Below are 27,605 nucleotides of genomic sequence, written 5' to 3'. Positions count from 1 at the left end.
TTCCATGTCATCACTGAAGGCACCTGACTTCGTGATTCTAACAATACTCTTACTGGAGAAAAGACGTATAGATATTAAAAAATCAGAGGGAAATCAATTGATGTACAAGTCTTACTGATTAAGCTTAGCCCAGGTCCGGGCTGCGGGAGTAAAAAATTTTCTCGTAATTCATCAATGATGCAGCACTGAAGTCAGATAAAAGAAATCACTTTGAAGGAAAGAGATGGATATAATATCATCTTTCTGTAGTAATTATTAGAAACAGTATTAGAATAGAAGTCAATAATTCATTTGAAAGCCATAGGAATGTAGTTAGAGGTCTAAGTAGATCTATAACTCACTATGGTAGCATGAGGTAGATAAATATAACCACATTTACGGATTGACATTTCTAATACATATTTCATTGAGTGGGACAAAGATAACGTTGTCCCTTTGGCTTCTAGGGTGAGGGACTACACCTATTGTTTTCGGTGCATTGTTCTGCATCACTGAGGGACTGATTACATAACAGATGATGTATATGTGTCTAATTTCTTACCCATTCTAAGTATAAAGCAATTCAACAACAGAGCCATAGAATATCTGAATGAACATTCAGAAAGAGAGGATGATTTCTTATCTTGTTACAATGTTTAAGTGTTCGTCATTTAAGTAACAGTACTTATGTGTACCTCTACCTTAATAAATTTACTTACGTACTTACTCGTAAATGATGCATTATTCTGAGAAGCGCATTTTTGCATAGTTGATTTAATATATTTGTATGTCTACGTACTTCTGAAGGAAATAAGTCATATTGTACACTGTAATCAAATCAAATCAAATCAAAGTTTATTCTCTATAAGGATTACAATGCGGGGTTTACAGATTTTGGTTATTGTGTGGTTTACATGTAGTAAAATACTAATTACAGAGGGTGCCACTAGAACACCTAACAATTGGTTTTCTTACGTTAAATCTACATAATTAACTTTTAGGTGTCCAAAAAACTGTATGCTTTGTACACAAAGCCTAAATAATAAGTTTACTTTTCATGCTTACTTACTTGCTCACTCACTTTCTGACTAGTGAACCAATTACTTGAATATATTTTAAATTTGTTAGGTTTACCAGGAGAATATTGTTTACAGAAAACTAATGTTCCTTGCATCACCAAAGAAAATGGTACTGGCCAACTTATAATAATAATCCATAACACGGGCGGGATTGAACCCGCGGTCAGAGAGTCTCAAAACTCTTTATTTTTACAAGTACATGTACAAGGTATACAGGCCTACGAATTTCGGGCAAATTAGGTCAGTTTTGTCCCAGGATACGACCCTCACCAGTCGACTAACACTCAGGTACCCATTTTAAACTGACGGGTAAACAGGGACATTTACATTCCGACCACCTTCACTAAATAAGAAAAATAACAAGAATTAATTTTTGTTTCGATTAATAAGACGAAGGGTGGCCAGTGGCCTGGTGGGCAAAGCTCTTGCTACACACGCTGAGCGTTAGTGGTTTGATTCCCGGCAAGGGTGGAAACAATGGGTGTGTTTCTTTAAACCTGATAAGATTTTGTTCAGATTTTTAACCCCCGAGGGTTACCCACCCAGGATAACCCAATCAAGGCAGTACGTCATTGAGGGACTGTCTTATTTCCATTGGGATCCTCAAACTTGTCCCCCAGGATGCAACCCACACCAATCGACTAACACCCAGGTACCTACTTGCTTGATTGGTGAAATGGACAGCAGATGTAAGGAAACATATCCAGTGTTTCTACCCTTGCTGAGGATCGAACTACGGACACTCAGCGTGTGAAGCGAGAGGTTTGCTTACCAGGCCACGAGCCACCATAATCACCTAACTTTATGTAACTGTACTTATATGTACCTGTACCTGTACCCAGATTGCGACCCACACCAGTCAACCAACAACCAAGTACATACCGCTAGGAGGTGAATATGGGCAGCAGGCAATGTTTTCACTCCTGCAAGGTGCCCCGTGGCCTGGTGGCAAAAGCTCTCGCTTCACACGGTGAGGGTCCGGGTTTGATTCACTGCGAAGGGGTGGAAACATTGGGCGTGTTTCTTGACTTGACACCGGTTGTCTATGTTCACCCATCAGTAAAATGGATACCTGGATGTTAGTCGACTGGGTCCCATCCTGGGACAAAACTGACCTAATTTGCCCAAAATGCTCTGCATGACAAGTGGCTTCCTATAAAGTAGCATGTCATTGATGTCAGCTAGGCCTGTGTATCATGTATATGTCCTTGTAAAAATTATGATATTATTAACTGAGCTTCGGGTGGAAAAGGCAGCAAAGAAAACTATTGCGACCAATAAGACAAAAGAAAACGATGTTCATTGCTAACTTATCCTTTTTCTTGAAGATCGGAGACACTTTCTATCCACAGAATAATATAGTCCATAAAAAGTTTAAATAATGAAAATCTAATGAATGAACCTATAGGAAGCGACAAATCATATAATTTTGATATCGCTGTCCTATTCTTACACTTATCAAAATCAATATGGAGGCGTTGATTGGACGTATATATTTTTGTTTTGCATTTCTGCTGCGTGATATTGCGTACGGAACATTATACGGAAATCTCTAGCTTTGAAAAATATTGAGAACCCTAATGAAAGTCGCATTGTGTGAGTTTCGTAAGTTATCTTAAATCATTATAATGTATTATATATGTATACCTACAACATGCATGTTCACTCAAAACTTCTATTTTTTTGAGATTGTCATATTTTTTAGAGATTGTCATATTTTTTTGAGATTGTCTTCGTTAGACTCAAACCTCTGAGCACGGTTGTGCCAACATGATCCATTGCTTGAGGATACATTAAGAAACAATTACATTTTTAACACACCCAGGCCACTCACATCCTCTGGTATATACACCATGAGGTGCATGTCTCTCTGTGTACATTTGTTAAGAGTTTATTTATTCCCTACTGTAGGGGTTGAAGCATTCATGACTGGTGGTGAGCAGATAACATGCGGCCTTTATGACCCTTGTGTAGTAAATAGGATGAAAACCACACTAATGCTAACACAAGAGTAGCGTATATAACTGAAAATTTACTTTAAACTCTATTTTAGGTATTAAAGCATTATTGATTGGCATTGAATAGATGATATGCAGCCTTAACGACTTTCTTACAGTCCATAGGTTTTAAGCCTCTTTTAGTAACCAGCTAACATCGTTTTGAGGTGTGTCCGGGTAGAAGTGGCGTTCAATATACAACACTGCACGAACCCCCTACTGAAACTAAAAAAAAAAATAAAGATGCCTGCTAATGATGACATAGAATATCAAGTTGGGGATTCAACGAGAAGGTTTTGAACACCAGTCTCGAGTCCACCACAACCTGGTTTGTGCCGAAAATACTCACTTAGCATTATGTAAGAAGCATTGGGAACCGAACAAGCAGCTTTCCACACGGGAATTCATAATCATATCGACTTAGCCTTCCAAAATAATCCTCTAATCCAGCAATACTTCAGACGATATATCGAGTACAAGTAAAAAAAAAAAATCCTAGTCTGAACATAAGTTAATTTGCACGACCTGATTATTTTTATCCAGTTTTTTGAGGGGGCAAGTAAAAAATATAAAGATTCTTTTAAGTTTATTTGCTAATGTTTTTCTAATTGTGCCCATGGAAAGATATGGGAAAAATGCAAGTGCCTATTTGTTTACATTAAAACATAAGGAAATATAACAAAAATAATATATTGCGCAATATGTCAGAAGGATATCAGTATCTCCAAGGAACTTTCCAAAAATTTAAGAATGTAAGAAAGGATGAAATCAGTGTACCCTAGTAGTCAAACATCCAAAGACATAACTGAAAGTAGTTTCCTTTGGAATAATTGCATCTAAGAGAACATGATATAACAATAACAGAAGAAGAACACCAGGATAACAGTAGGTCCAATATAGGTCCGCAGAATCTGCAGAAGCATTTCAGCAGACATAGATGAGTACCCATGTTTCCACAGATGACGGATCCGCGACAACGACCACGACTCTCCTTCACCCCATCCCAGATGCTGTGGTTTCTCACTATCCTTCCCAATGGAGGCAGCAGGAGGAAGAGTGCCAGAAGATGGGGCAGCGAGCACTTGAATGACGTTGCTTTCCTGAGGCACAAGCTTTTCTATGAAGACGTGGACGACGATGATAACGAAGAGAAGCATGGTGCAAAAGAAGAACCACACGTCGATCATCTTTACATAAGCTGTCTGAGGTAGCGAGGACGAGGTCTGATTGAAGAATGTGTACAAGACTAACAGAGTCGTGAGGCTGACATCCAAACGAATCTAAAAGATGGAAAAAGAAAGAGAGAGAGAAAATAGAGAAAGAAATTGAGAAAAGAAGATTAGCATTCAAAATCTTAAACCACAGGTTTATAGGCTCGCACTCATGCAGTGTACACACCAACCATCCAGACACACTCTGTATAGTAATAAAGGAGATAATATACGGGAAAGTGAATTAACCCTGTCTATCAGGAACACATAAACATATGACATGATGAAAATTCAAAGCTGTGTTGATTTTATTTTCGACATACACAGCATCATAATCACGCTCCACCACACAAATTCAAACAATAATCCAAACGTTGAGAGAAAACTTTTTATGGAATTTCGGTCCCACATGGGCTATTATATGCCCCACTGTTCTTCCCAGTATTGTTTACCTTCTTACCCAAACCCGTCCTTCATACTTACTTCTAGGTTTTCCACGCTGATGTAAAGTGTGGTGTATCCTATAATTAGGAGCATCACGGAGGGCAGGTAGATGGAGAGAACGATCAGTGTGAATCTTCTGGTTAACAAGTAACCCACCTGTGGGTGAGTCATTAGTTAATAAAAAGCCAACTAGCGGAAGTGTTAATAGTTAATAGAGAGCCCTCCTGCTGGTAGTCGATAGTTAGCAAGTAGCCTACCTGTTACGAGTGTCAACAGTTTATAAATAGCCCAACTGCTGGAAAATCAATATTTAACAAAAGATCGCTTGAAGAGATGTCAGCATTTCTTAAAGCCAGTTTCACAGTTTTAAATGATGAAGCATTTTCCTTTAGAAGGCAAAAAATTAACTGTGATTCCCTAAACAATTTATCTTAAATTTTAGAAGATATAAGTTTGCAATGACCAGTATAAGTCCCATTATTCTGTTTACTAAGATGCGCAATATACATGAAAATTTGAAGAAGAACCAATGATACCTTTTTAAGATTATTTAATGAAATTTTTCTCAGTGATTTGGATTAATGAATTATAAACATACACCAGTTAATATTAAAAGTTAAAATTTGTTTAAATTTATGCAGGTCTCTAAATATTCAGTATTATTAAAGAGGACAGTCAGCGTTCTTACTAGACGTAATACACTCTACCTCTATCAGGGTCTCTCTGGTCTGGTTGCTGGAGATTTTAATGTGGAAGTCGCCGACGAAATATCTAGAAAGGTACGGGTTCTTCCAGTACTCGGCGGTTGACCTCTTCTTCGTGAAGGCAACCAGATCTCTGCTGACGGAGGTCAGCTGCACCAATACGTTGCATCGCTGCACGTCAAAGGGATAATAGAACACGCTGAAGTCACACACGAAGCTGCCGCTGTAGTGTTGACGCTGTACGATCTCAGCTGCATCGCCTCCATACATTTCATCTGTATGAGTTATCACGTATTTATGGAGGAAGAGAAGGAAGAAGGTTTCGGGAAGTAGAGATATGAGAAACCTCGAAATACATGAGGGCTTGTTAAGTGTGAGCTGAGGCAGGAGGCTTTCTGGGACCTAACGTGCTGTTGGACTGTTAGCAGGGTAACATTTAAAGCGATTTTTGAGTATGAGAGAACTAACATTTGATGAGCTGTTGGAATGTGAATAAAGTACCATTTGACATGCTGTTCGAATGTGAGAAAGGCAACATTTGCTGTGCTGTTCGTGTGCCATGTAATATTTAACTTGCTGTTTGAATGTGAGCAAAGTGACAACTGACATACTGAGTGAGAGCAAGGTAATATCTACTAAGGTATTCAGAAATATCAGTTAGTGAGCCACGCGTACTGAATGATAGTTACGGTGTCTTCTCTTTGAAATTGGAGTTCAGTATGTCTTAAGGAAACACGCTCAATGTTTCCACGCGTACAAGGGATCGAACCACGGACCTCAGTGTGTGAGCTGAGTACGCTACCAACAGAGATACAGGACTCCCAAAGGAACAAAAGCTTGGCTATCAACATCTTGCTGATAGGGTCGGGTGGAAATCAACCCATCATCAGACTGACATTACTATAGCCAGGATGAAATAACATAGTGATTAAAGTTCCACTTAACCCTATCTGTCAGTACAGTTGATTCGTGTTCGATTGTCGACACTTCATTGAATTAATGGAATCACTTAAACAGAGAAATATTACTTCCATTAAGATTTTTAAAACAGACAACACGCAGTACTTACCCATCCTCACAGCGTTGTAGTCAACAGGCAATGATTCTTTAACTTTCTGAACGAAGAGATTTTCTTTCAGCAGTTTCAAGGCTCCATCTTTGATATTAGGGAACTGCAGCTGAGGTCTCCATATGCCTTCCACCTCTTTCGTCGACAGTTGATTCACCAGCATATCGGAGCGAAGGTTCTGATATTTAAGTCTCGTATCTCTCCAGCTTATATCAATGATAAACTCAAGATAGACAGTCTCTTGCACGTCATCGATCATCAAGAAGCGGAGGAATGTAAATGTGAGAATAGGATGGAGAGGCTGAGTTGGATCGTCGACGTTTTTGGGCGGCTTGAAACTGCGATAGCCATCGGGGATCTGAAGGATGGAGCAGTAGTCCTCGTCAGTCTCGTCGTTACAATCATCCTTGCCATCACAACGAGAAGTCAAGTCAATACACTGCCCATCGGCACACATATACTGCCTGTCTTGACACATGGACAAACTCAAGTTGATCTTACTGCCTATGGGGTGATCACACATGGGGTTTGTCAGTGACCATTCATGAATGCCAAGGGGATAAAGGTTGTTAGAAGTCATATTGAGGACAGCCTGAGTCTTGTTGAACACAGTGTCAAAGGCAGCCCAGTGACTGTCACTTGTCTTGAAGATCATGAGTCCGTAATAACCGTGAAAGTATGGTTTATTAGAGAGGTAGCCAAGAACTTCGAACATTGTTGAAGTTTTCGATTCCATACAGGCGCCTCGGAAATAAAGTGGGACATGCAGTTTTTCTTCGCATGATACACAAGCCTTATTGTTTATGCAGGAAACATCGTTCCAGCCTGCAAGTCTTGTGTCCATGACCATGCAGTTCTCTGCCCTTGTGTTATCTGGCTGGCCCAAAGTAAAGTATATATCAGTCAAGATCGTGTTATTACCCAGCACTCGCCATACACCTTCCTCTTTCTCATCTGTCACTCCCATCCAAAGGTTCTCTTGTTCACACATGTCTTCCTCCCTCAAAGTCCGGTTCACGTCCCGATTTTCTTTCTTGGTCGACGGTGTATATATGGTTGACCCGATGCGGTTACATAATTTGGCCGACTCTGAAAAAGTCTGGGCCTCTGGGAAAATGATAAATCTTTTTTCTTTGTGACAAAATTCCCACATTGGTACTGTATTTTCCACAGCATTCAGAAGCTCAAAATTTTCTCTGTCACTGGAGACGACATTTCCAAGGATGTTTCTCCTACAATTAGCGATGTCTTCTATATCTCTGCTGGAGACACCATAGTTCCATATATTAATCTGAGTGGTGTAGCCCTTGAGAATTTGGAATCTGCTGAAGCCTCCAGATATCTTATCTTGTTCCTGACCGACGACGAAGGTGCCATTAAGTTGAAGGACGCGGTCATCTACCTGGATGGGTCCACTGGCGAGTGCCACTCCGTCAATGTATACAGTATACGTGTCCCCGGAGAACACGTGGCAGTAGTGCCGCCACTCACGCACCACCGTCGGCAGTGACAACCTCTCAATTACCGGCTGTGGCTTGTTGTTCAGCCGGAAAGCATGTGCGCCATTCACAACATCTTCAAGATGAAATTAAATGAGACTCGGATATGCGATGCATAATCAGTATGTCATAATTAGTTATAATTTATATATTTACAGGAAAGCGCTAAATCCGATGAGGCTAAACAGTGACTATGGAATATGTGGGAACCAGGTTTCATTAAAGGAATTCAACGGTAGCTATAATTCAGTGCATTCAAAATTATTCATCAACTTCAAGGCACTTACATTGCAAAGTTCTCTCTTATAACATCCAAATATAACTCACACATCATGATGGCGTTGTCGAAGGTGTCAGCAGTGGCGTAGGAGAGGAGGACCTGTAGGGTAGTGAGACCAGTGAGCAACACCCGAGAACAAATAGTGAATTCGCTGAGGCCCGATGTTGACGTCCTTAGTAAACTCATGTTGAACCTGATGAAGACATCATCCCGGGGAGGTTTCCAGATGTCAGGCTGAAGTGAGAACACTCGTACCTCTTCCTCATCTCCTGTAAATGAACAGCCCCAGGATGGTAACTGTTACGAAACCTATAACCTATAACCCCCCATACTTATAGCCGAATACTAAAGGATTATTCGACACCTGTACTGTCTGTCCATTAGGTAATTTCAAAGGACTGTTATTACTAAACATATACTCCCCTAAAATTTTCCTATTTAATTCAGATCTAAATCATGAAAGTCCACTCATCACTAGGGAACAATAAACAAAGATACTTTTAAACCCCTCAAAATGGTCCTGCCATTTAACCGTTCTTACCACTCTTTTCCTTCCTTTCCACCCACAACCATTTTTAATATATTCTTTCAGAAAAAGTAATTATTGAATCGAATTTTGAAGTGCAAGTGGAGAAGACTTAATTCTAGTTAGGGCATTGTTTGAAAGAAGTGGGACTACGTCATGGCACAAATGACGACTGAACCATTTATAAGGTTCACCACCTTGCTGCCCTCAGAGCGGAGGGCAGTAAGCAGGTGTGACTTCCAGGGAAAGGAAGTTCATACGTTAATTCCTGTGTCACTAAGACGAGCCACATTGATTTGTGATGCGTCACAACGATCAAATAGTGTGATAGGAGAATCCAGCAGGTGGAACTATATATGGCAAGCACAGATAAATGAAAAAATATGTATGTAAATACACGGGCAAATAGAAGAAAATCATCCACAATCGTCCACAAATAGGAAAGCAAAACAAATTATTAGCAAGGGTTTGTGAAAAAATTAAAAAACGTGTAACTCCTACTTTGAGCAATGATGGATGCAGGAACCAGGAGGAGACATAGACAGGAGATTGTGAAGTGACCACCAGACATACTGATGCTGTTTCTCTCACAGCAGCACCAACCAAACTGTCTTCCCAAATACCAGTTAACCATCCCCACTTCCCTCCCCTGGCTATCTTCCCTCCCTCTTACTTTGCACATGTATACTTTGCTCTCCCCACACCAGCACACTCCCCTACCCCTCACTCAAAACACTCCTCCAGTCCCACTTCTTTCCTACTCTGGTCTTGAAGAATACGTAAAGGATGTTTTCGGGGGCCAAGGACCCTGCGGTCCTGTCCAGGACCAGACCTAATATTCATGCACAATTTCCTCCGTCTTTTCTCTGCAATCCATAAACACTCGTGGCTTGACCTCAGGGGAACAACACGAGTCCCGTGAACCAGATGTGGGAAATGCTTGGAGGTTGTTTCCTATCGTTTTCTAATTAGCTAGCACTTACAAAATACTCCCCAGTAGGGACTAACCAACTCCCCGCCACTAAGGTTCTGAAACTAGCTTCTTCCTAAAAGAGAATCCATGTTTTTAAATAAGTAGCAAGCTGTACTGTGAAAAAAAAAACATGCGTCCTATACACAAGGATTTCTTGTCACGCACGCTATAGAGTGAAAAAAAAAAAAACATGGAGGCACCTGCCTTACCCCTCCTCTCCCCATTAACAACTATGAAATTATCTGAAACTCAAATAAATTATTCAAGTTTTCCAAATGTCAACAAGTCATTAAACTTGGCCGCGAACATATCCGCAATTATGTGAGTCAAGACTTAAAGCTCTGTCAGTTTCCTGGCTGGGTAATTAGAGCTTACGCTATGGAGCGTTACACCTTCTTTTGAAAGATCGTGAAGGCTCACGTTCTAAAAGATTATTTCGAAAACCAAAATTATATTCGTCGATAAGTGCAAGGAGTGGTGGAAGCTCGATCCTTCGTTTAGCGACAGACAAATTTTTTACTCTTGTAGCCAGACTTGCCTACATAGAAGCTAAAACAAATTATCTTCCAGTATTTAATATGAAGCTGATTTGAAGGACTTTTTTTTAAATTAGAAGGAAGATAGTTGTCTGAGATATGGTCAGAAATCGAGACTTCGACGGTGTATGAGAGCCAATTACTTTCACTGTTAAAATTATAAGTAATAAAAACTATTTTAAGTAAAAAACTTATTGATGAAGATGCAATAAGTGTCAACTAAACCATGTAAACTTGAATCTTGATTTTGAACACATGCACTACTGTATGTAATACCAAAATTATTTACAATGTTACTAAAAAATAGACAGGGTTATGGAATTTTTGTAAGTATAGTAACATATAGTAATATATAATAATAATAATAATAATAATAACACTTAAATCGTACATATATCAAATTTACTCCATTTTCTTGCAATTATACTTTTCATCACAGTCACTCTCAATTACAATACTATGATTCACACTACTTGTTATTTTCCACAGACTTATTTCCAGGGAACCGATGGTAATAAAATTTCTTCCAGGGAAGAGTAGCTTTAATTCCCTGAATCAAGAGCCCCTCACAAGCGAGCATTAAGACCTCCTTTCCCCTCCCACGCCCATGAAAAACACTGCCTGCTGCTCCAGACTTCCATTTCATTACCACAAATATTTTATATTTTATTGGAGGGTAAGAAGCTTTATCTATGGAGGCCAAACGAGGAAAGTGCACCAGAGTTTAGTGGTACCAACGCACGTATATGGGCATGAGACATGGGTTTTAAAGGTTGCAGCGACGAGGATGGATGAAGAGATGTCATGTTTCTAAGCACTGTGTGGTGTGAATATTATGCAAGAATTCGGAGTGTAGAAATTAAGTGTGAGGTTACCGCAGGCATAATTCAGAAGGATGAGGAAGGATTCTTGAGATGGTTTGACACCTAGACAGGACATAGCAGAATATGATGACCATAAAAATCTGGAGTGGAATGAGGGGCAGGTAGCGGTTGTCCCAGGAAAGGCTCAAATGTAGAGGAGGTTTTGAGTGCTAGGGGCTTGAGCATACACCAAGTTTGCCTGAATGTGTTAGAAGGTAAAGGAACACTGCAATAGGCCTACTGGCCCATACTAGGCACGTCCTTCTCAAACCCACTAACAAAAATATTTGCCCAACCCATTTTCAATGCTATCCAAAGAATAAGGTTTGGTAACTATTAACTTACGTGCAAAGGGATTCTTTGACTTGAGAGTGAGCAAGGTGACACATATATGCAAAAATTAACCCTGTAGGATACTGGAGGCTCAAACTTCCGTCTGCTAAAGGTGAGACAACTTTCTTAACTGTTCTGATATAGTTGTAAAATACAGGAAACTTCAACTGAAGTTGGTTTTCTTTTTAGATTCCCCCTCCCCACACACACACACTAATTTAGGATAAACAAAACACAAGATAGCATCGCTTCATAATATCTGAATATTTGTACAATGATCTAATTGTCCTCTTTAGTTCGATATTGAATGGTGCACGTGCGTGCTCGTTAAGAGGAAATGTTAGACAGTAGTAAAATATGCATTAAAGGTGCAACATCTATGAAAATAAATTTGATCTTGAACTAAAAATAAAACATTTAAGAGTAAAACGAAAATAAAAGGCGAATATATATTATGCAACACGAAATTTGCAATTGATTACGTCTCCTCCTTTACCAGAGCAAATAGCGGAACTACCTAAATAAGCCGAGCGGCACCACATGAAAATAACCAGCGTTATTTTAAAGGATGAAGCTTCAGGGCGCAATGTTATACAAGGGTAAGATATCAGTGTTTACCAGGAGAAGCCACAGCCAATAAAAGTGCCTAACTGAAGATAACATCGAGGTTCAAAGTGATATAAATGTTATCCTAGGAACACATGATCCAAGGAGGATATACAGTACCAGTATTATTCTTGGAGGATAACATCTAAGAGAAGATGACACAACAGTAGCAGACGAAGAACACCAGGATAACAACAGGTCCAACGTAGGTCCGCAGAACAAACAATAGCATCTCAGCAGACATGGAGGAATACCATTGTTTCCACAGTAGACGCAGCCGCGACGAAGACGTAGATGAATATTGCCAGAACCACGACCCTGTTTCTTCTTCTCCCCATCCCAAGTGTCGTGGCTTTCCGCTAACCTTCCCGAAGAAGACCGTAGCAGCAGGATTTAGGGGAGACAGACGAGGAGGAATAGCGAGGTATTCAACGGCGTCTTTCCCATGAGACGCAAGCTTCTCGACGAAGACGTGGATGACTATGATGACGAAGAGAAGCGAAGTGCAGAAGAAGAACCACACGTCGATCATCTTCACGTAGGCTGTCTGGGGCAGCGAGGTCGAGGTCTGGTTAAAGAAAGTGTACAGGACCAGCAGAGTTGTGAGACTGACGACTAGACGTACCTTTATGAGAGAGAGGAATTATAGATTAATATTATATATTTGTTAGATTCCAGAAGTGCACACACACACACACACACACACACACAGTGTATAAGGGCTTCAAGCACCATACACACTAAAAAATCAAGCATACTCACTCAAACCTCATAAATAAAGGCCTTAATATCAGAAAAAATTTCTCTTCGTTGCTCATTTTCACAATTTCTCCCAACCTTATCCCATTCCTATCAAGAACGTACTTGCTTTATCAACTTCTCTCTTCTAATCATCCCTGCCATTTTTTTCACCTCTTTCTATCTTCTCTGTTCGATTCCCTTTCATCATATTACACACTTACATCTAGCATCTGAACCTTAACGTAGAGAGTTGTGTATCCTATAACCATCAGCATCACGGAGGGCAGGTAGATGGAGAGAACGATCAGTGTGAATCTTCTGGTTAACAAGTAACCCACCTGTGGAGAAGTCAGCGATTAAGGTTGAACCGAGAGGCATACCACCACATCAAGGGTAGAACATGACGGTAGGGGTGTTACCCAGCCTAAGGGTCAATTTATAAGGTATAATAATAATAATAATAATAATAATAATAATAATAATAATAATAATAATAATAATAAGATAAGATTTCGTTCGGATTTTTAACCCCGGAGGGTTAGCCACCCAGGATAACCCAAGAAAGTCAGTGCGTCATCGAGGACTGTCTAACTTATTTCCATTGGGGTCCTTAATCTTGTCCCCCAGGATGCGACCCACACCAGTCGACTAACACCCAGGTACCTATTTGCTGCTAGGTGAACAGGACAACAGGTGTAAGGAAACGTGTCGAAATGTTTCCACCCGCCGGGAATCGAACCCGGGCCCTCCGTGTGTGAAGCGGGAGCTTTAGCCACCAGGCCACCGGGCCACCAATAATAATAATAATAATAATAATAATAATAATAATAATAATAATAATAATAATAATAATAATAATAATAATAATAATAATAATAATAATAATAATAATAATAATAATAATAATAATAATAATAATAATAATAATAATAATAATAATAATAATACACACTCATCTGAGTTTTCTTTGATTTTATCTTAATGGTTCTTGGTCTTATTACTTTTCCTTTTATATCCATGGGGAAGTGGAATAAGAATCTTTCCTCCGTAAGCCATGCGTGTTGTAAAAGTCAACTAAAATGCCGGGAACAATGGGCTAGTAACCCCTTTTCCTGTAAAGATTACTAAAAAGAATAAGAAGAAGAAAATTGTCAAAGTGGGAAGTCTGAATGTGCGTGGATGTTGTGCAAATGATAAGAAAGAGATGATTGTGGATGTTATGAATGAGAAGAAGCTGGATGTCCTGGCTTTAAGTGAAACAAAGCTGAAGGGGGTGGGAGAGTTTCAATGGAGAGGAATAAATGGGATTAGGTCAGGGGTTTCAAATAGAGTTAGAGCTAAAGAAGGAGTAGCAATAATGTTGAAGGATAAGCTATGGCAGGAAAAGGGGGACTACAAATGTATAAATTCAAGGATTATGTGGAGTAAAATAAAGATTGGATGTGAAAAGTGGGTTATAGTAAGCGTGTATGCACCTGGAGAAGAGAGAAGTGAAGGAGAGAGAGAGATTCTGGGAAATGTTGAGTGAATGCGTGGGGAGTTTTGAATCAAGTGTGAGAGTAATGGTGGTTGGGGATTTCAATGCTAAAGTGGGTAAAAATGTTATTGAGGGAGTAGTAGGTAAATTTGGGGTGCCAGGGGTAAATGTAAATGGGGAGCCTTTAATTGAGCTATGTGTAGAAAGAAATTTGGTAATAAGTAATACATATTTTATGAAAAAGAGGATAAATAAATATACAAGGTATGATGTAGCACGTAATGAAAGTAGTTTGTTAGATTATGTATTGGTGGATATAATGTTGATGGGTAGGCTCCAAGATGTACATGTTTATAGAGGGGCAACTGATATATCGGATCATTATTTAGTTGTAGCTACAGTTAGAGTAAGAGGTAGATGGGAAAAGAGGAAGGTTGCAACAACAAATAAGAGGGAGGTGAAAGTGTATAAACTAAGGGAGGAGGAAGTTCGGGCGAGATATAAGCGACTATTGGCAGAAAGGTGGGCTAGTGCAAAGATGAGTAGTGGGGGGGTTGAAGAGGGTTGGAATAGTTTTAAAAATGCAGTATTAGAATGTGGGACAGAAGTTTGTGGTTATAGGAGGGTGGGGGCAGGAGGAAAGAGGAGTGATTGGTGGAATGATGAAGTAAAGGGTGTGATAAAAGAGAAAAAGGTAGCTTATGAGAGGTTTTAACAAAGCAGAAGTGTTATAAGAAGAGCAGAGTATATGGAGAGTAAAAGAAAGGTGAAGAGAGTGGTGAGAGAGTGCAAAAGGAGAGCAGATGAAAGAGTGGGAGAGGCACTGTCAAGAAATTTTAATGAAAATAAGAAAAAATTTTGGAGTGAGTTAAACAATTTAAGAAAGCCTAGGGAAAGTATGGATTCGTCAGTTAAAAACAGAGTAGGGGAGTTAGTAGATGGGGAGAGGGAGGTATTAGGTAGATGGCGAGAATATTTTGAGGAACTTTTAAATGTTGAGGAAGAAAGGGAGGCGGTAATTTCATGCACTGGCCAGGGAGGTATACCATCTTTTAGGAGTGAAGCAGAGCAGAATGTAAGTGTGGTGGAGGTACGTGAGGCATTACGTAGAATGAAAGGGGGTAAAGCAGCTGGAACTGATGGGATCATGACAGAAATGTTAAAAGCAGGGGGGGATATAGTGTTGGAGTGGTTGGTACTTTTGTTTAATAAATGTATGAAAGAGGGGAAGGTACCTAGGGATTGGCGGAGAGCATGTATAGTCCCTTTATATAAAGGGAAAGGGGACAAAAGAGATTGTAAAAATTATAGAGGAATAAGTTTACTGAGTATACCAGGAAAAGTATACGGTAGGGTTATAATTGAAAGAATTAGAGGTAAGACAGAATGTAGGATTGTAGATGAGCAGGGAGGCTTCAGAGTGGGTAGGGGATGTGTAGATCAAGTGTTTACATTGAAGCATATATGTGAACAGTATTTTGATAAAGGTAGGGAAGTTTTTATTGCATTTATAGATTTAGAAAAGGCATATGATAGAGTGGATAGAGGAGCAATGAGGCAGATGTTGCAAGTATATGGAATAGGTGGTAAGTTACTAAATGCTGTAAAGAGCTTTTATGAGGATAGTGAGGCTCAGGTTAGGGTGTGTAGAAGAGAGGGAGAATACTTCCCGATAAAAGTAGGTCTTAGACAGGGATGTGTAATGTCACCATGGTTGTTTAATATATTTATAGATGGGGTTGTAAAAGAAGTAAATGCTAGGGTGTTCGGGAGAGGGGTGGGATTAAATTATGGGGAATCAAATTCAAAATGGGAATTGACACAGTTACTTTTTGCTGATGATACTGTGCTTATGGGAGATTCTAAAGAAAAATTGCAAAGGTTAGTAGATGAGTTTGAGAATGTGTGTAAAGGTAGAAAGTTGAAAGTGAACATAGAAAAGAGTAAGGTGATGAGGGTATCAAATGATTTAGATAAAGAAAAATTGGATATCAAATTGGGGAGGAGGAGTATGGAAGAAGTGAATGTTTTCAGATACTTGGGAGTTGACGTGTCGGCGGATGGATTTATGAAGGATGAGGTTAATCATAGAATTGATGAGGGAAAAAAGGTGAGTGGTGCGTTGAGGTATATGTGGAGTCAAAAAACGTTATCTATGGAGGCAAAGAAGGGAATGTATGAAAGTATAGTAGTACCAACACTCTTTTATGGATGTGAAGCTTGGGTGGTAAATGCAGCAGCGAGGAGACGGTTGGAGGCAGTGGAGATGTCCTGTTTAAGGGCAATGTGTGGTGTAAATATTATGCAGAAAATTCGGAGTGTGGAAATTAGGAGAAGGTGTGGAGTTAATAAAAGCATTAGTCAGAGGGCAGAAGAGGGGTTGTTGAGGTGGTTTGGTCATTTAGAGAGAATGGATCAAAGTAGAATGACATGGAAAGCATATAAATCTATAGAGGAAGGAGGGGTAGGGGTCGTCCTCGAAAGGGTTGGAAAGAGGGGGTAAAGGAGGTTTTATGGGCGAGGGGCTTGGACTTCCAGCAAGCGTGCATGAGCGTGTTAGATAGGAGTGAATGGAGACGAATGATACTTGGGACCTGACGATCTGTTGGAGTGTGAGCAGGGTAATATTTAGTGAAGGGATTCAGGGAAACCGGTTATTTTCATATAGTCGGACTTAAGTCCTGGAAATGGGAAGTACAATGCCTGCACTTTAAAGGAGGGGTTTGGGATATTGGCAGTTTGGAGGGATATGTTGTGTATCTTTATACGTATATGCTTCTAAACTGTTGTATTCTGAGCACCTCTGCAAAAGCAGTGATAATGTGTGAGTGTGGTGAAAGTGTTGAATGATGATGAAAGTATTTTCTTTTTGGGGATTTTCTTTCTTTTTTGGATCACCCTGCCTCGGTGGGAGACGGCCGACTTGTTGAAAAAAAAAATAATACTTATTTCTACAGGTACATGATACAACTATACAGACCTAGCTGACATATAATGACATACAAAGGTAAAGTATTCAACTGATATGGATTAATATAGACAATAATTATCAATATTGAGCTGGATGGCTCTCACAAACGATGAACGAGAGATGTGTGGTTAAGGTGGGTTCGTTCCTCGAACTGGATGTCGCAGCTATCAAATTCTCTAAATAAAACTTTTGCACACAAGTTGGATATAGATTATTAACAGAAGCTTATGTTGGAATGGAAAAAGATGTCAACCCAGTCTGCAAAAGGTGATGCTTGAATGATCAAAAAAGCAAAGGGATGAATTATGATGGCTTGATAAGAACCAGCCTACCTTAACTTTTTAATCACCTCACATCATTATAATCCCTCATACTGAGTGTAATCTAAAGTTATTGACTTTTTACTAACTTCTTTCTGACCTCTTCTGAGCAAACACGTATAGATCCGAAATCAACCTTGAAATCTCAACATAATCACCTCTATCAGTGCCTCTCTGGTCTGGTTGTTGGAGATTTGGGTATACAAGTCACTCACGAGGTACCTAGGCAGATTCATGTCCTTCCTACACTCAGCGGCAGACTTCTGCTTCGTAAAGGCAACCAGTTCTCTGCTGACGGAGGTCAGTTGCACCAATACGTTGCATCGCTGCACGTCGAAGGGGTAATAGAACACGCTGAAATCACACACGAAGCTGCCGCTGTAGTGCTGACGCTGTACGATCTCAGCTGCAGCGCCTCCATATATTTCGTCTGCGAGTCATCTTACAGTAAGGATTATTGTATGGTATTGGTTGAAATATTTTAAATCAATCAAAATATTTTAGCTTCTTAGAAGTTGTGACAAAATTATGACAAAATTACACTACAACACTTATACGTATAAGTATTATGCATAGACGTATTTTTGTAATTTATCATTATTAGCAACTCGTGAGCTACTGGAGTACTTACCCATCTTCACAGCATTAAAGTCAACAGGCAATGAATCGTTGACTTTATTAACATAAACATTTTCTTTAAGTAACTTCAAGTCACCATCTCTTATATTAGGGAACTGTAGCTGTGGCCTCCAAATATCCTTCACCTCTTGCTCGGATAGTTGATTCGCCAGCATATCAGAGCGAAGATTTTGATATTTAAGTCTTAAATCTGTCCAGCTTACGTCGATTATAAACTCAAGATTGATTGTCTCCTGTACGTCATCAATCAAGAGGAAGCGAAGGAACAAGAGTGTGAGAAAGGGCTGAAGAGGTTGAGTTGCGTCGTCGAGGTTCTTAGGAGGTTTAAAACTACGGTAGCCATCGGGGATCTGAAGGATGGAACAGTTGTCTTCATCTGACTCGTCGCTGCAGTCATTTTTGGCGTCGCAGCGAAAAGCTAAATCGATGCATTCTCCGTTGACACACATGTACTGTCCGTCCTTACACACCGACAAACTCAGCTCCACCTTGCTGCCGACTAGACGATCGCACATGGGATTAACCAACAACCATTCATGTCTACCGAGAGGGTATAAGTTACTGGATGCAATACTGAGAACAGCCTGAGTCTTGTTAGTCAGCGTATCAAAGAGAATCCACTGTTGGTCACTGGTTCTGTAAATCATGAGACCGTAAAACCCATGAAAAAATGTTCTGTGAGAATTGTAGCCAATTACTTCAAACATTGTTTGAGTTCTCCATTCCATACAGGCTCCACGAAGGATGAGTGGGACATGCAGTTTCTCTTCACATGATACGCAAGCTTTAAGGGTTAGGCATGGAAAGTCATTCCAGCTGGCCTGTCTTGCGTACATAATAATACAGTTCTCTGCCCTAGAGTTATCGGGCTGGCCATGAGTGAAATATATATCTGTCACTATCCTACCATCACTAACAGCTCTCCATACACCTTCTTCTTCCTCATCTGTCACTCCGACCCATAGATCAACTTGCTCACACATATTTTCCTCCCACAACGTCTGGTTCAAGTCACTGTTTTCCTTCTTGTTCGATGGTGCATACATGTTCGACCCGACGAGATTACAAAATTTGACCGATTCTGCGAAAGTTCGAGCCTCAGGGAATATAACAAATTTCTCGTCATCGCCACAAAATTTCCACAGAGATACCATGTTTACCTGCACATTCATAAGCTCAAAATTTTCTCTATCACTAGAGACGACATTTCCTAATATGTTTCTCCTACAATTAGCGATGTCTTCTATATCTCTGCTGGAGACACCATAGTTCCATATATTAATCTGAGTGGTGTAGCCCTTAAGAATTTGGAATCTGCTATAACCTCCAGATATCTTATCTTGTTCCTGGCCGACGACGAAGGTGCCATTAAGTTGAAGTATGCGGTCGTCTACCTGGATGGGTCCATTGGCGAGTGCCACACCGTCCACGTACACGCTATACGTGTCCCCGGAGAATACGTGGCAGTAGTGCCGCCACTTACGCAGCACTGTCGGCAGTGACACTCTCTCGATGACCGGCTGAGGCTTATTGTTGTACTGGAAAACGTGTGCGCCATCCTCGATATCTTCACATCAAAAAGTGAAATGAGATATATCATGAAAGAAAGACATTTGGTGAAATTTCCCATAGTCTTAACGTAAGCTAGCTAAAATAATTTAGGTAAGTTAGACCCAACTTTTCTAACAATTAACTAGTCCTTGTCCCTAAATTTCTAAATTATGCCTTATGTAATTTAAAATATGTTCATCAAATCTTTACAATATATGAAACAGGTTCTTACGAAGCAATTAAGTTTTTACTTTTGCTGATATATACCAGGAAAGTGTATAATATAAAAAAAATGTCCAATTGCTTACTATGATATCAACTGAAGTGACGTTTCACCCAATTTGGCATGCACCGACTGCATGGTTTTTGAGTGTGGACTACATACCTGCACATCCTGCATGCCATGCAGTCATGCAAAAGCTTAGTAGCTTATTGTCGATACAAGTGTTGGGGCTGCCACCTATAATCGAGGACAAACTACCCATTGTTTGAGGTCATGTAAGCATAGTGGGGATAGAGCTCCAGGCTAGCTGGCCCTGTAACTAACTGCTGGTCTGGAGGTCAGTCTCTCACTAACGCCATGCTGATTAACACACATTAGAGTTTTGTCTCTATACGAGTATATAATTCTGTAAGCGTGCTCATTTTTGCACTCTCTCCATAACCTAATTATACATCTGCCAAAGCAATGTATATATTGTTAATATTATTGGTGGTGGGAATAAATGGGAACCTAAAAAACTTCAGGTGAAAGATATCGTCCTGAACATGTTATCTATCAGTACCTGTGTTGGTAATACCAATACAGGTTTGAGAGCTCATTTTTTTAAATAAAAATGGCACGTATATATGAAACTAGTTCATACACAAGGAATAAAATTAGCTTAAAAGTTCAAACACCGTGAACATAACTTGTTTGTAAGTTGAAACACCAGGAATGTTTGTGAGTTGGAGTTTTCCTATTCCTTCAGTTTAAAAAAACAGACAAAAACATTTTAAAGCTGTTACACATCATGATGGCGTTGTCTACGGTGTCAGCTGTGGCGTAGGAGAGGACGACCTGCTGGGTAGTGAGACCAGTGAAGAACACCCTCGAGCAAATAGTGAGTTCGCTGAGGCCCAAAGTTGCCGTCCTTAGTAAACTCATGTTGAAAGTGATGAAGACGTCATCCCGGGGAGGCTTCCAGATGTCAGGCTGAAGTGAGAACACTCGAGCCTCTTCCTCACCTCCTGTAGGTGAACAGCCCCAATGGAAGGGGTTATTACTTCTATACCATTACCCTCTTTACCCTAGGAACTCATACTTTATAAAGGGTTATTACTACTGCACCTGTAGTCCTGAATTTGATTAATATATATTAATTTAATTATCTGTATAGTTACCATAAATTAACGAAATTAAAAACAGGGTGGCATACAAGTCAAGCGTACATTTTCTCACGAACGGTAAAAATAAAATAAAAAACGGGGTTGCCTCTAGCAGCAAACTTTGGTCAAATAATTTAAATCTCTGCTGTGTGTGTCATCACATGACTAAGGAAATTAATTTGGCAATGAAAATCTAAAATCAGCGTACTCTGTTGTGACGAGCCTAGATTATGAAAATATAAAATATATATATATATATAAATCCTACCTTTGGCAATGATGGCTGCAGCGGCCAAGAGGAGAGCGAGACTGGAGTGTGTGTAGTGACAGCCACACATGCTGGTGCTGTTCCTCTCACAGCAGCAGCACTAACCAAACTGTCATCCCAACCCCATCCTCAACACCCCTCCCAATCAATCTTCCCTCCCACTTAATCTGTACATGTATACTCTCCCTTCCACTTTACCCTCCCTTGCCTCGTATCTCCTCCTCTTTGCTCCCTTCCCCACCAACCAGCCGCGGACACTTCTTGAAACTCACGTAAAATAAATGAATTATTCGAGTTTTGTAAATGTCAACACGGGTAACGAAGCTGCGCCATTTCCTTGCTGCCTTATTAGAAAGCATGTGACGTCTTTCTGGAGATTCGCGGAAGGAGGAGCGAGCCTTCAACACTCTTTGCACTAAATGATCCACACGAGTTAAACGCTTCACATGAATTAAATATCAGTTCACCCAATGGAGGATTTTTGCACTTTTTAAAATCCCTTTATTTAATAAATTAACTGGAACACTGAGAGGTTACCAAACTAAACTGTAGTCTGGATTATTATTAATAAAATAATTGTATTTATGGGGAAGCGTTAAACCTGTTGAATGGAAAATAATTAGTTTTGATCAGAGGGAACGTTGTTCGGCTCTAATTGTTTGGATTAAATACCCTTCAACATTGACACCCTCCCCCCCCCCATAAATGGCTATGGTTTGAAAAATTCGACTACCAACAAGGTAAAGTCAACCACTCCCAAAAAGCTAATCCACCCACAATACCTTTCATCCGTCTCTAATACAACTCATCCACGAATACAATTCATTAATCCCTAAGGCAACTCAAACCAACAACACAAATTCACACAAATTTCAAGCAGTATAGTTCACCAAAAACCGTACATGGGTAAGAAACCTTACGACGATGGTTCGAACCTTAGAATTGTTTCAGCCACTGTATTGTGATTCATTATTTTTTTTTTTCGAGAGATGAATAATATATGAAGCTCAAGAGAGTTTGGAAACGCTGATTTCTTAAAGTTTTTTCGGAACGAGTCAGTTTTTTTATGTGTACATACAGTTACTGTACACAGGAAACGTACACAAGTCCTGTGCACATTATATACAGAAGAGTATTTGCAGAAGTTTGTGAAGCTTGGAACCGTGTGTACAAAAATCTCAACATGGACACGAAGAGGTGGTGAAAGTAGAGGGAGGAGGAAAGAAATATTGGAAGTTAAGATAAAATAAGTCACATTACCGTAGCTGGAGCAATTCACGACTAGCCCATAATTTTGAGTTGAAGCTTAACACTGTTTCGGTCAATCATGGACCACTTTCAAGTAGCGAGTGGGCCAGGACGGACCAAAGCCTCGCTCAAAGCTTCCTTTCAAAATTGTTAGGCATGAATTGAAAGCCACATAAGAACATAAGAAAGGAGAAACACTGCAGGAGGCCTGTTGGCAGGTCTTTACAATTCATCCCACTAACAAAACATTTGCCCAAATAAGAACATGAGGATGAATGATGCTCTTCTCGTCCAAGACAATGAACCTCTGAAAATGACTATCCATCTTGAAGAACTTGGGAACGACGGATTGAAACAAAGGCAAGAAATTCCTATGACAAAGGCAAGAAATTAAGAAGTAATAAATTTGCCGGCTACCAAGGACACGAACTAAATGAATATAAACAAGCATAAAACTACATTCGGTTGCAGATTAGTGTGACAGTAAGGTGGACATAGTATAGGCGAGTACTAGATAGTCATAATTAAGATGCGTGCAATACTTGGGTATCGTTACTGCCGAGACGTTTAGTCTTGTACTGCGCACTAGACTCCTTCAGTTGAATAGGGAGGCGACTCTCGTACAGATTGAAACAGTGTAAGTAGAAAGGTCATTTTTTACATTTCCGGTTTATTAGGCTAAGAGACACAGACTGAACACCTCAAACTGCCTTTCTACTTCCTCTACTGTCTTATCAGGCTTTAGAGATGCTTATCTATTATGTAATGATGGCCAGTGTTTCTTGCCCGCGTTTACCGAACGGAGGATTGAGCCTCCACCACTTCTTGTTCAGAACGACCCACAAAAGGTTTGTTGTTTTAGCAACATTATAACTGGATGCATTTCGGTCGCAGCGAGATCCGAAAAAGGTGTCTGCGTGTTCTATAAGCCTAGCTGCCTCTACCTCAATGAACATAAAAGAAATACACTGTGGTGATTAATTTCTAATGAAACAAAGTATCGAAATGTATTCATATTGTCATGTATGTACTGCATGCATGTTCATATATACGCTTCTGCGTATGTATGCATACGTATGCATATACGAAATGTACACTTTGTATAAATGAATATATACTGCACGTTACAGATGCGACATTTATTAGCATAGACATCTGACAGAAAATACTAGGACAACCTATTAATATCCCTCTAGCATCTAGCCTGTTTCTAACTTTGTAACAGTTCCCGAATCCTCAATCTTGGCTCATTATCCTTTACCTTACTGAGTTTTTAATAGCACTTTTCAGACAAAAATAAGGCTTGGGGAAATAAAATGGGAAAAATCACCAAATAAAAGTTATTATAATCAAAAAGAAGCGCTAACCCACAAGGGCTACACAGCGCTGAATAAGTCAAGAGAACTTTAATGTGACTCACGAAATCGTAATGACACGATTGCAAACAAACCATACCCCGGCCGGGATTGAACCCGCGGTCAGAGAGTCTCAAAACTCCAGCCCGTCGCGTTAGCCACTAGACCAGCTAGCCACAATAAGATTCGTCCAACTAGGTATATTTCAACACCATAGGAAGGTTAGCACAGGCACCACTGTGACCACAAATGCAAGTTTTTACAGACGAATCTCCAGTTAGCGCGACGGGCTGGAGTTTTGAGACTATGACCGCGGGTTCAATCCCGGCCGGGGTATGGTTTATTTGCAATCGTGTCATTACGATTTCGTGAGTCATGTTGACGGCAGTGAAGGGACTTGAGCTAGAGTTCGTCACGGCCATGCTAGCTGGAGATTCGTCTGTAAAAACTTGCATTTGTGGTCACAGTGGTGCCTGTGCTAACCTTCCTATGGTGTAGAAATATACCTAGTTGGACGAATCTTATTGTGGCTAGCTGGTCTAGTGGCTAACGCGACGGGCTGGAGTTTTGAGACTATGACCGCGGGTTCAATCCCGGCCCGGGTATGGTTTTTAATGTGACAATAAACGGTGTCAAAAGTAACAGCGGAATTAGCCTCCTATACATTAGATGAACAGTTTCAGTAATATGAACAGTAGGCAACAAGCTCAGCTTTTTTTTGAACAGTAAAGTGACCAGTTTGCCAAACGGCAAAATGCACGAAGCAGCCGTTAAGTTTCACAGCATCAGGCAGGAAAGGAAATACAAAATGACCCTAACTGGGAACAATCGACAAGTCTTCCATATAAGGGGGAAACAAAAACTCCCACATAATTAAGTTCAGCGACTCAGTGCGTAGATTTTAGTCATAACAAACTAGGTCTCGAGTTGGACTTGGGACTTGAAGCGTTGTGTCTGACGAAAGCTTCTGAAAATGTCAAAAATCACTAGTTCTAAATAAAGCTCTGAACAGCGTTGCACAATACGAAATGTATGCTCTGGTACACCCACCGAGTCTACATGACAAGTGGAGCACAGCGTTCTCCCAGTGTCGAGTGGAGGTGTTGCCTCGATGATCTCCAGCCAAGGAAAGAGATTGAAGCAATAATGGCTGCAGGTGCGAGATCAGATATTTCTCTCCTGGCTTGCCTCCGTCCCACAAGGCAAACAAGGAAACAAGCAAGTTTATTTAGCAATTATTATAGGGGTGTTAAACCCGTTGGGATTATACAGCACCTGGGGGGGAGGGGAAGAAATGGAAGGCATTTAGGCTCAACTTAGTGAACTGGAGCACAGATCCAATTCCTTAGATCAAGAACTCCCCAGAGAAGCAGTTTAGCAGCGCGGACAGCCTATTAAACCTCTAGACTTTGCCAGCACAGAAAGATTCGTTTGTGTTACATCCTACCTAGCAATGTAACTAGATACACACATATAATAAAGCATGATATTTTGACTTTAGCTATTAACGAAAATAGCATTAACAATTATATTGAATAGAAATATACAAGAATTGCGTCAAGTTTTTCTGAAGACGCTACATACTATATGCAGCAGTTGCCATTCATTGCAAGCTTAGTCCATTGGTGTGCAGCAGCAGCATTGATAGGTAAGAGAATAGGCGTGCAACTTATGACATTATTGCAGCAGCCTTTTGCTTGACAAAGCTCCTGGAGAGTGAAACGTTGCTGCAAATAAAATGTCACATTAATTGCAAGTGTCCTCTCGCCTAAGTATTATTACAATCAAAACTTGAGCGCAAAACCCCGAGGGTCACACAGCTCTCCATTTTTTCACCCAAGATATTTTCAGCATTTCTGCAAACATTACAGTAGTAACACTCAAGGGGAGAAACGCTAAACCCACAAGTCATACAACGCCTGGAAAGTGGGATGTAATCAGGTCAGTTCCAAGGGAAAAGTCAAATTCCTTGAATCAAGAGCCCCTCACTAGCATTAAGAACCTCATAACTGAAGCTGCACACTACAGTAAGCATGTCAGTGGTGAGCATCACAGGTAGACAATAAGCATGTCAGTGGTGAGGCGAGCATCACAGGTAGACAATAAACATGTCAGTGGTGAGGTGAGCATCACAGGTAGACAATAAGCATGTCAGTGGTGAGGCGAGCATCACAGGTAGACAATAAACATGTCAGTGGTGAGGTGAGCATCACAGGTAGACAATAAGCATGTCAGTGGTGAGCATCACGGGTAAACAATAAGCATGTCAGTGGTAAAGTGAGCCTCAGAAGTAGATAGAAAGCATGTAAAGTGGTGAGCAATTCAAGATTATAATGCTGAAGCGCTAAACCCGTAGGATTATACAGCGCCTGTGGGGGGGATGGAAGATACTCAGGTTTCATTCAGGGAACTGGAACACAGATCCAATTCCCTTGATCAAGAGTCCCTCACCAGCATCGAAGAACTTTCCTTAAGGGGAAGTACTTCAAGGAAAAAAAAAAAAAAAAAAAAAAAAAAAAAAAAAAAAAAAAAAAAAAAAAAAAAAAAAAAAAAAAAAAACGCTAAACCTACTAGGGTCATACAGCGCTGCTTTAATGAGGAAACACTAAACATGAAGACGTAATTTAGCGCCTGGATGTGCTCTCAACACAATAAACAGTCAGCATAAATTGACAAGTGTCACATAGTTGATCGTTATTTTGACTTACCGTTAAATCTCAAGTAATACATTAAATGGAGAGCACTAAGCCCACAGGGATCATCCAGTGCGTGGGGAAATGGAAAGCATTTAGACTTAAATCAAGGAATTGGAGCACAGATCCAATTTCTTAGATCAAGAGCCTCTCACCAACATCGAGGAGCCTCCCTTCAGCGGCAAGTTTCAGTTTCTAGGTATATGACAGGAAGTTTCAGTCTGCTTGGTAGATAATAGTATAATAGTAATTAACATATAGATACCACACTTACATTCATTTTATTACATTTAAAGTTATTGCATTATTTAGGTCATAAAACTTCCATGTAACTTTATTTAGAATTTATTCAAGTGTTCTTCAGGGCAGGGATCGCATGTTAGCCTTGAAGCAGCATTGATCCTGTAACCAGGCACATGCATATTTAAAATATACATAAAATCTGTGGAATTTATGCCTCTTGATTAAGAGATAAATGCTACTCCAAGTTACACCAGCTCACCACGATGAGGTCTGCGATCTTCGAGCCGGGCCAGGGTTACTCGTCCAAAGGCTCTGAGAGAACCTTTGTTACATGGAACCCTAAACCATGCACCGAAGGTTACTTTGGTTGATAACCAGTGGCAGCTAGGCTACCACCAGAAATCGCTCACCGCCAGCCAGGACATCAGGCTGACGATGATATGCTGCCGGCCAACCCACAAGGAGCGGCACGAGTGAGTAGGGTGGGGGGAAATAAAGGTAAGGGAACCCCAGAAAACACTACACAGACTAACGATATAGCAATGTTGTATCAACTACAAAATATGGAAATTTCCAATTATGAAGTTTCGACAACATCGATATAACGAAAAATTTAGTGCATATTACCGGGA

The 27,605-nt window shown here is 40.2% G+C and overlaps 1 protein-coding gene across 1 annotated transcript; it reads right to left on the bottom strand.

Annotated features, from left to right (window-relative positions):
* Window positions 1-11,849: 11,849 nt before the first annotated feature.
* Window positions 11,850-21,014, bottom strand: LOC128698820 (uncharacterized). The gene is made up of 5 exons (XM_053791231.2): window positions 20,807-21,014; window positions 18,240-19,814; window positions 17,767-18,038; window positions 13,062-13,178; window positions 11,850-12,724 (listed from the first exon to the last, which is right to left on the bottom strand). Exons 1-5 carry the CDS (start codon window positions 20,943-20,945, stop codon window positions 12,245-12,247), a joined length of 2,583 nt encoding a protein of 860 aa, XP_053647206.2. The 5' UTR covers window positions 20,946-21,014; the 3' UTR covers window positions 11,850-12,244.
* Window positions 21,015-27,605: the final 6,591 nt, after the last annotated feature.

The sequence above is a fragment of the Cherax quadricarinatus genome, chromosome 59 (genome assembly GCF_038502225.1).
Source record: "Cherax quadricarinatus isolate ZL_2023a chromosome 59, ASM3850222v1, whole genome shotgun sequence".
Classification (NCBI taxonomy): domain Eukaryota; kingdom Metazoa; phylum Arthropoda; class Malacostraca; order Decapoda; family Parastacidae; genus Cherax; species Cherax quadricarinatus.
The sequence above is the reverse complement of the archived record's forward strand: the minus strand, read 5'-3'. Positions and strand labels throughout refer to the sequence as shown.

What these genes read in the sequence shown, in the direction of transcription:
- LOC128698820 (XM_053791231.2), bottom strand. Translation starts at nt 20,945, where the DNA reads ATGAGTTTACTAAGGACGGCAACTTTGGGCCTCAGCGAACTCACTATT. An exon ending in AGACAACGCCATCATGATGT is followed by an intron (nt 19,815 to 20,806) that starts GTAACAGCTTTA and finishes TTTGATGTGAAG; the next exon opens with ATATCGAGGATGGCGCACAC. An exon ending in CTTTAATGCTGTGAAGATGG is followed by an intron (nt 18,039 to 18,239) that starts GTAAGTACTCCA and finishes GATGACTCGCAG; the next exon opens with ACGAAATATATGGAGGCGCT.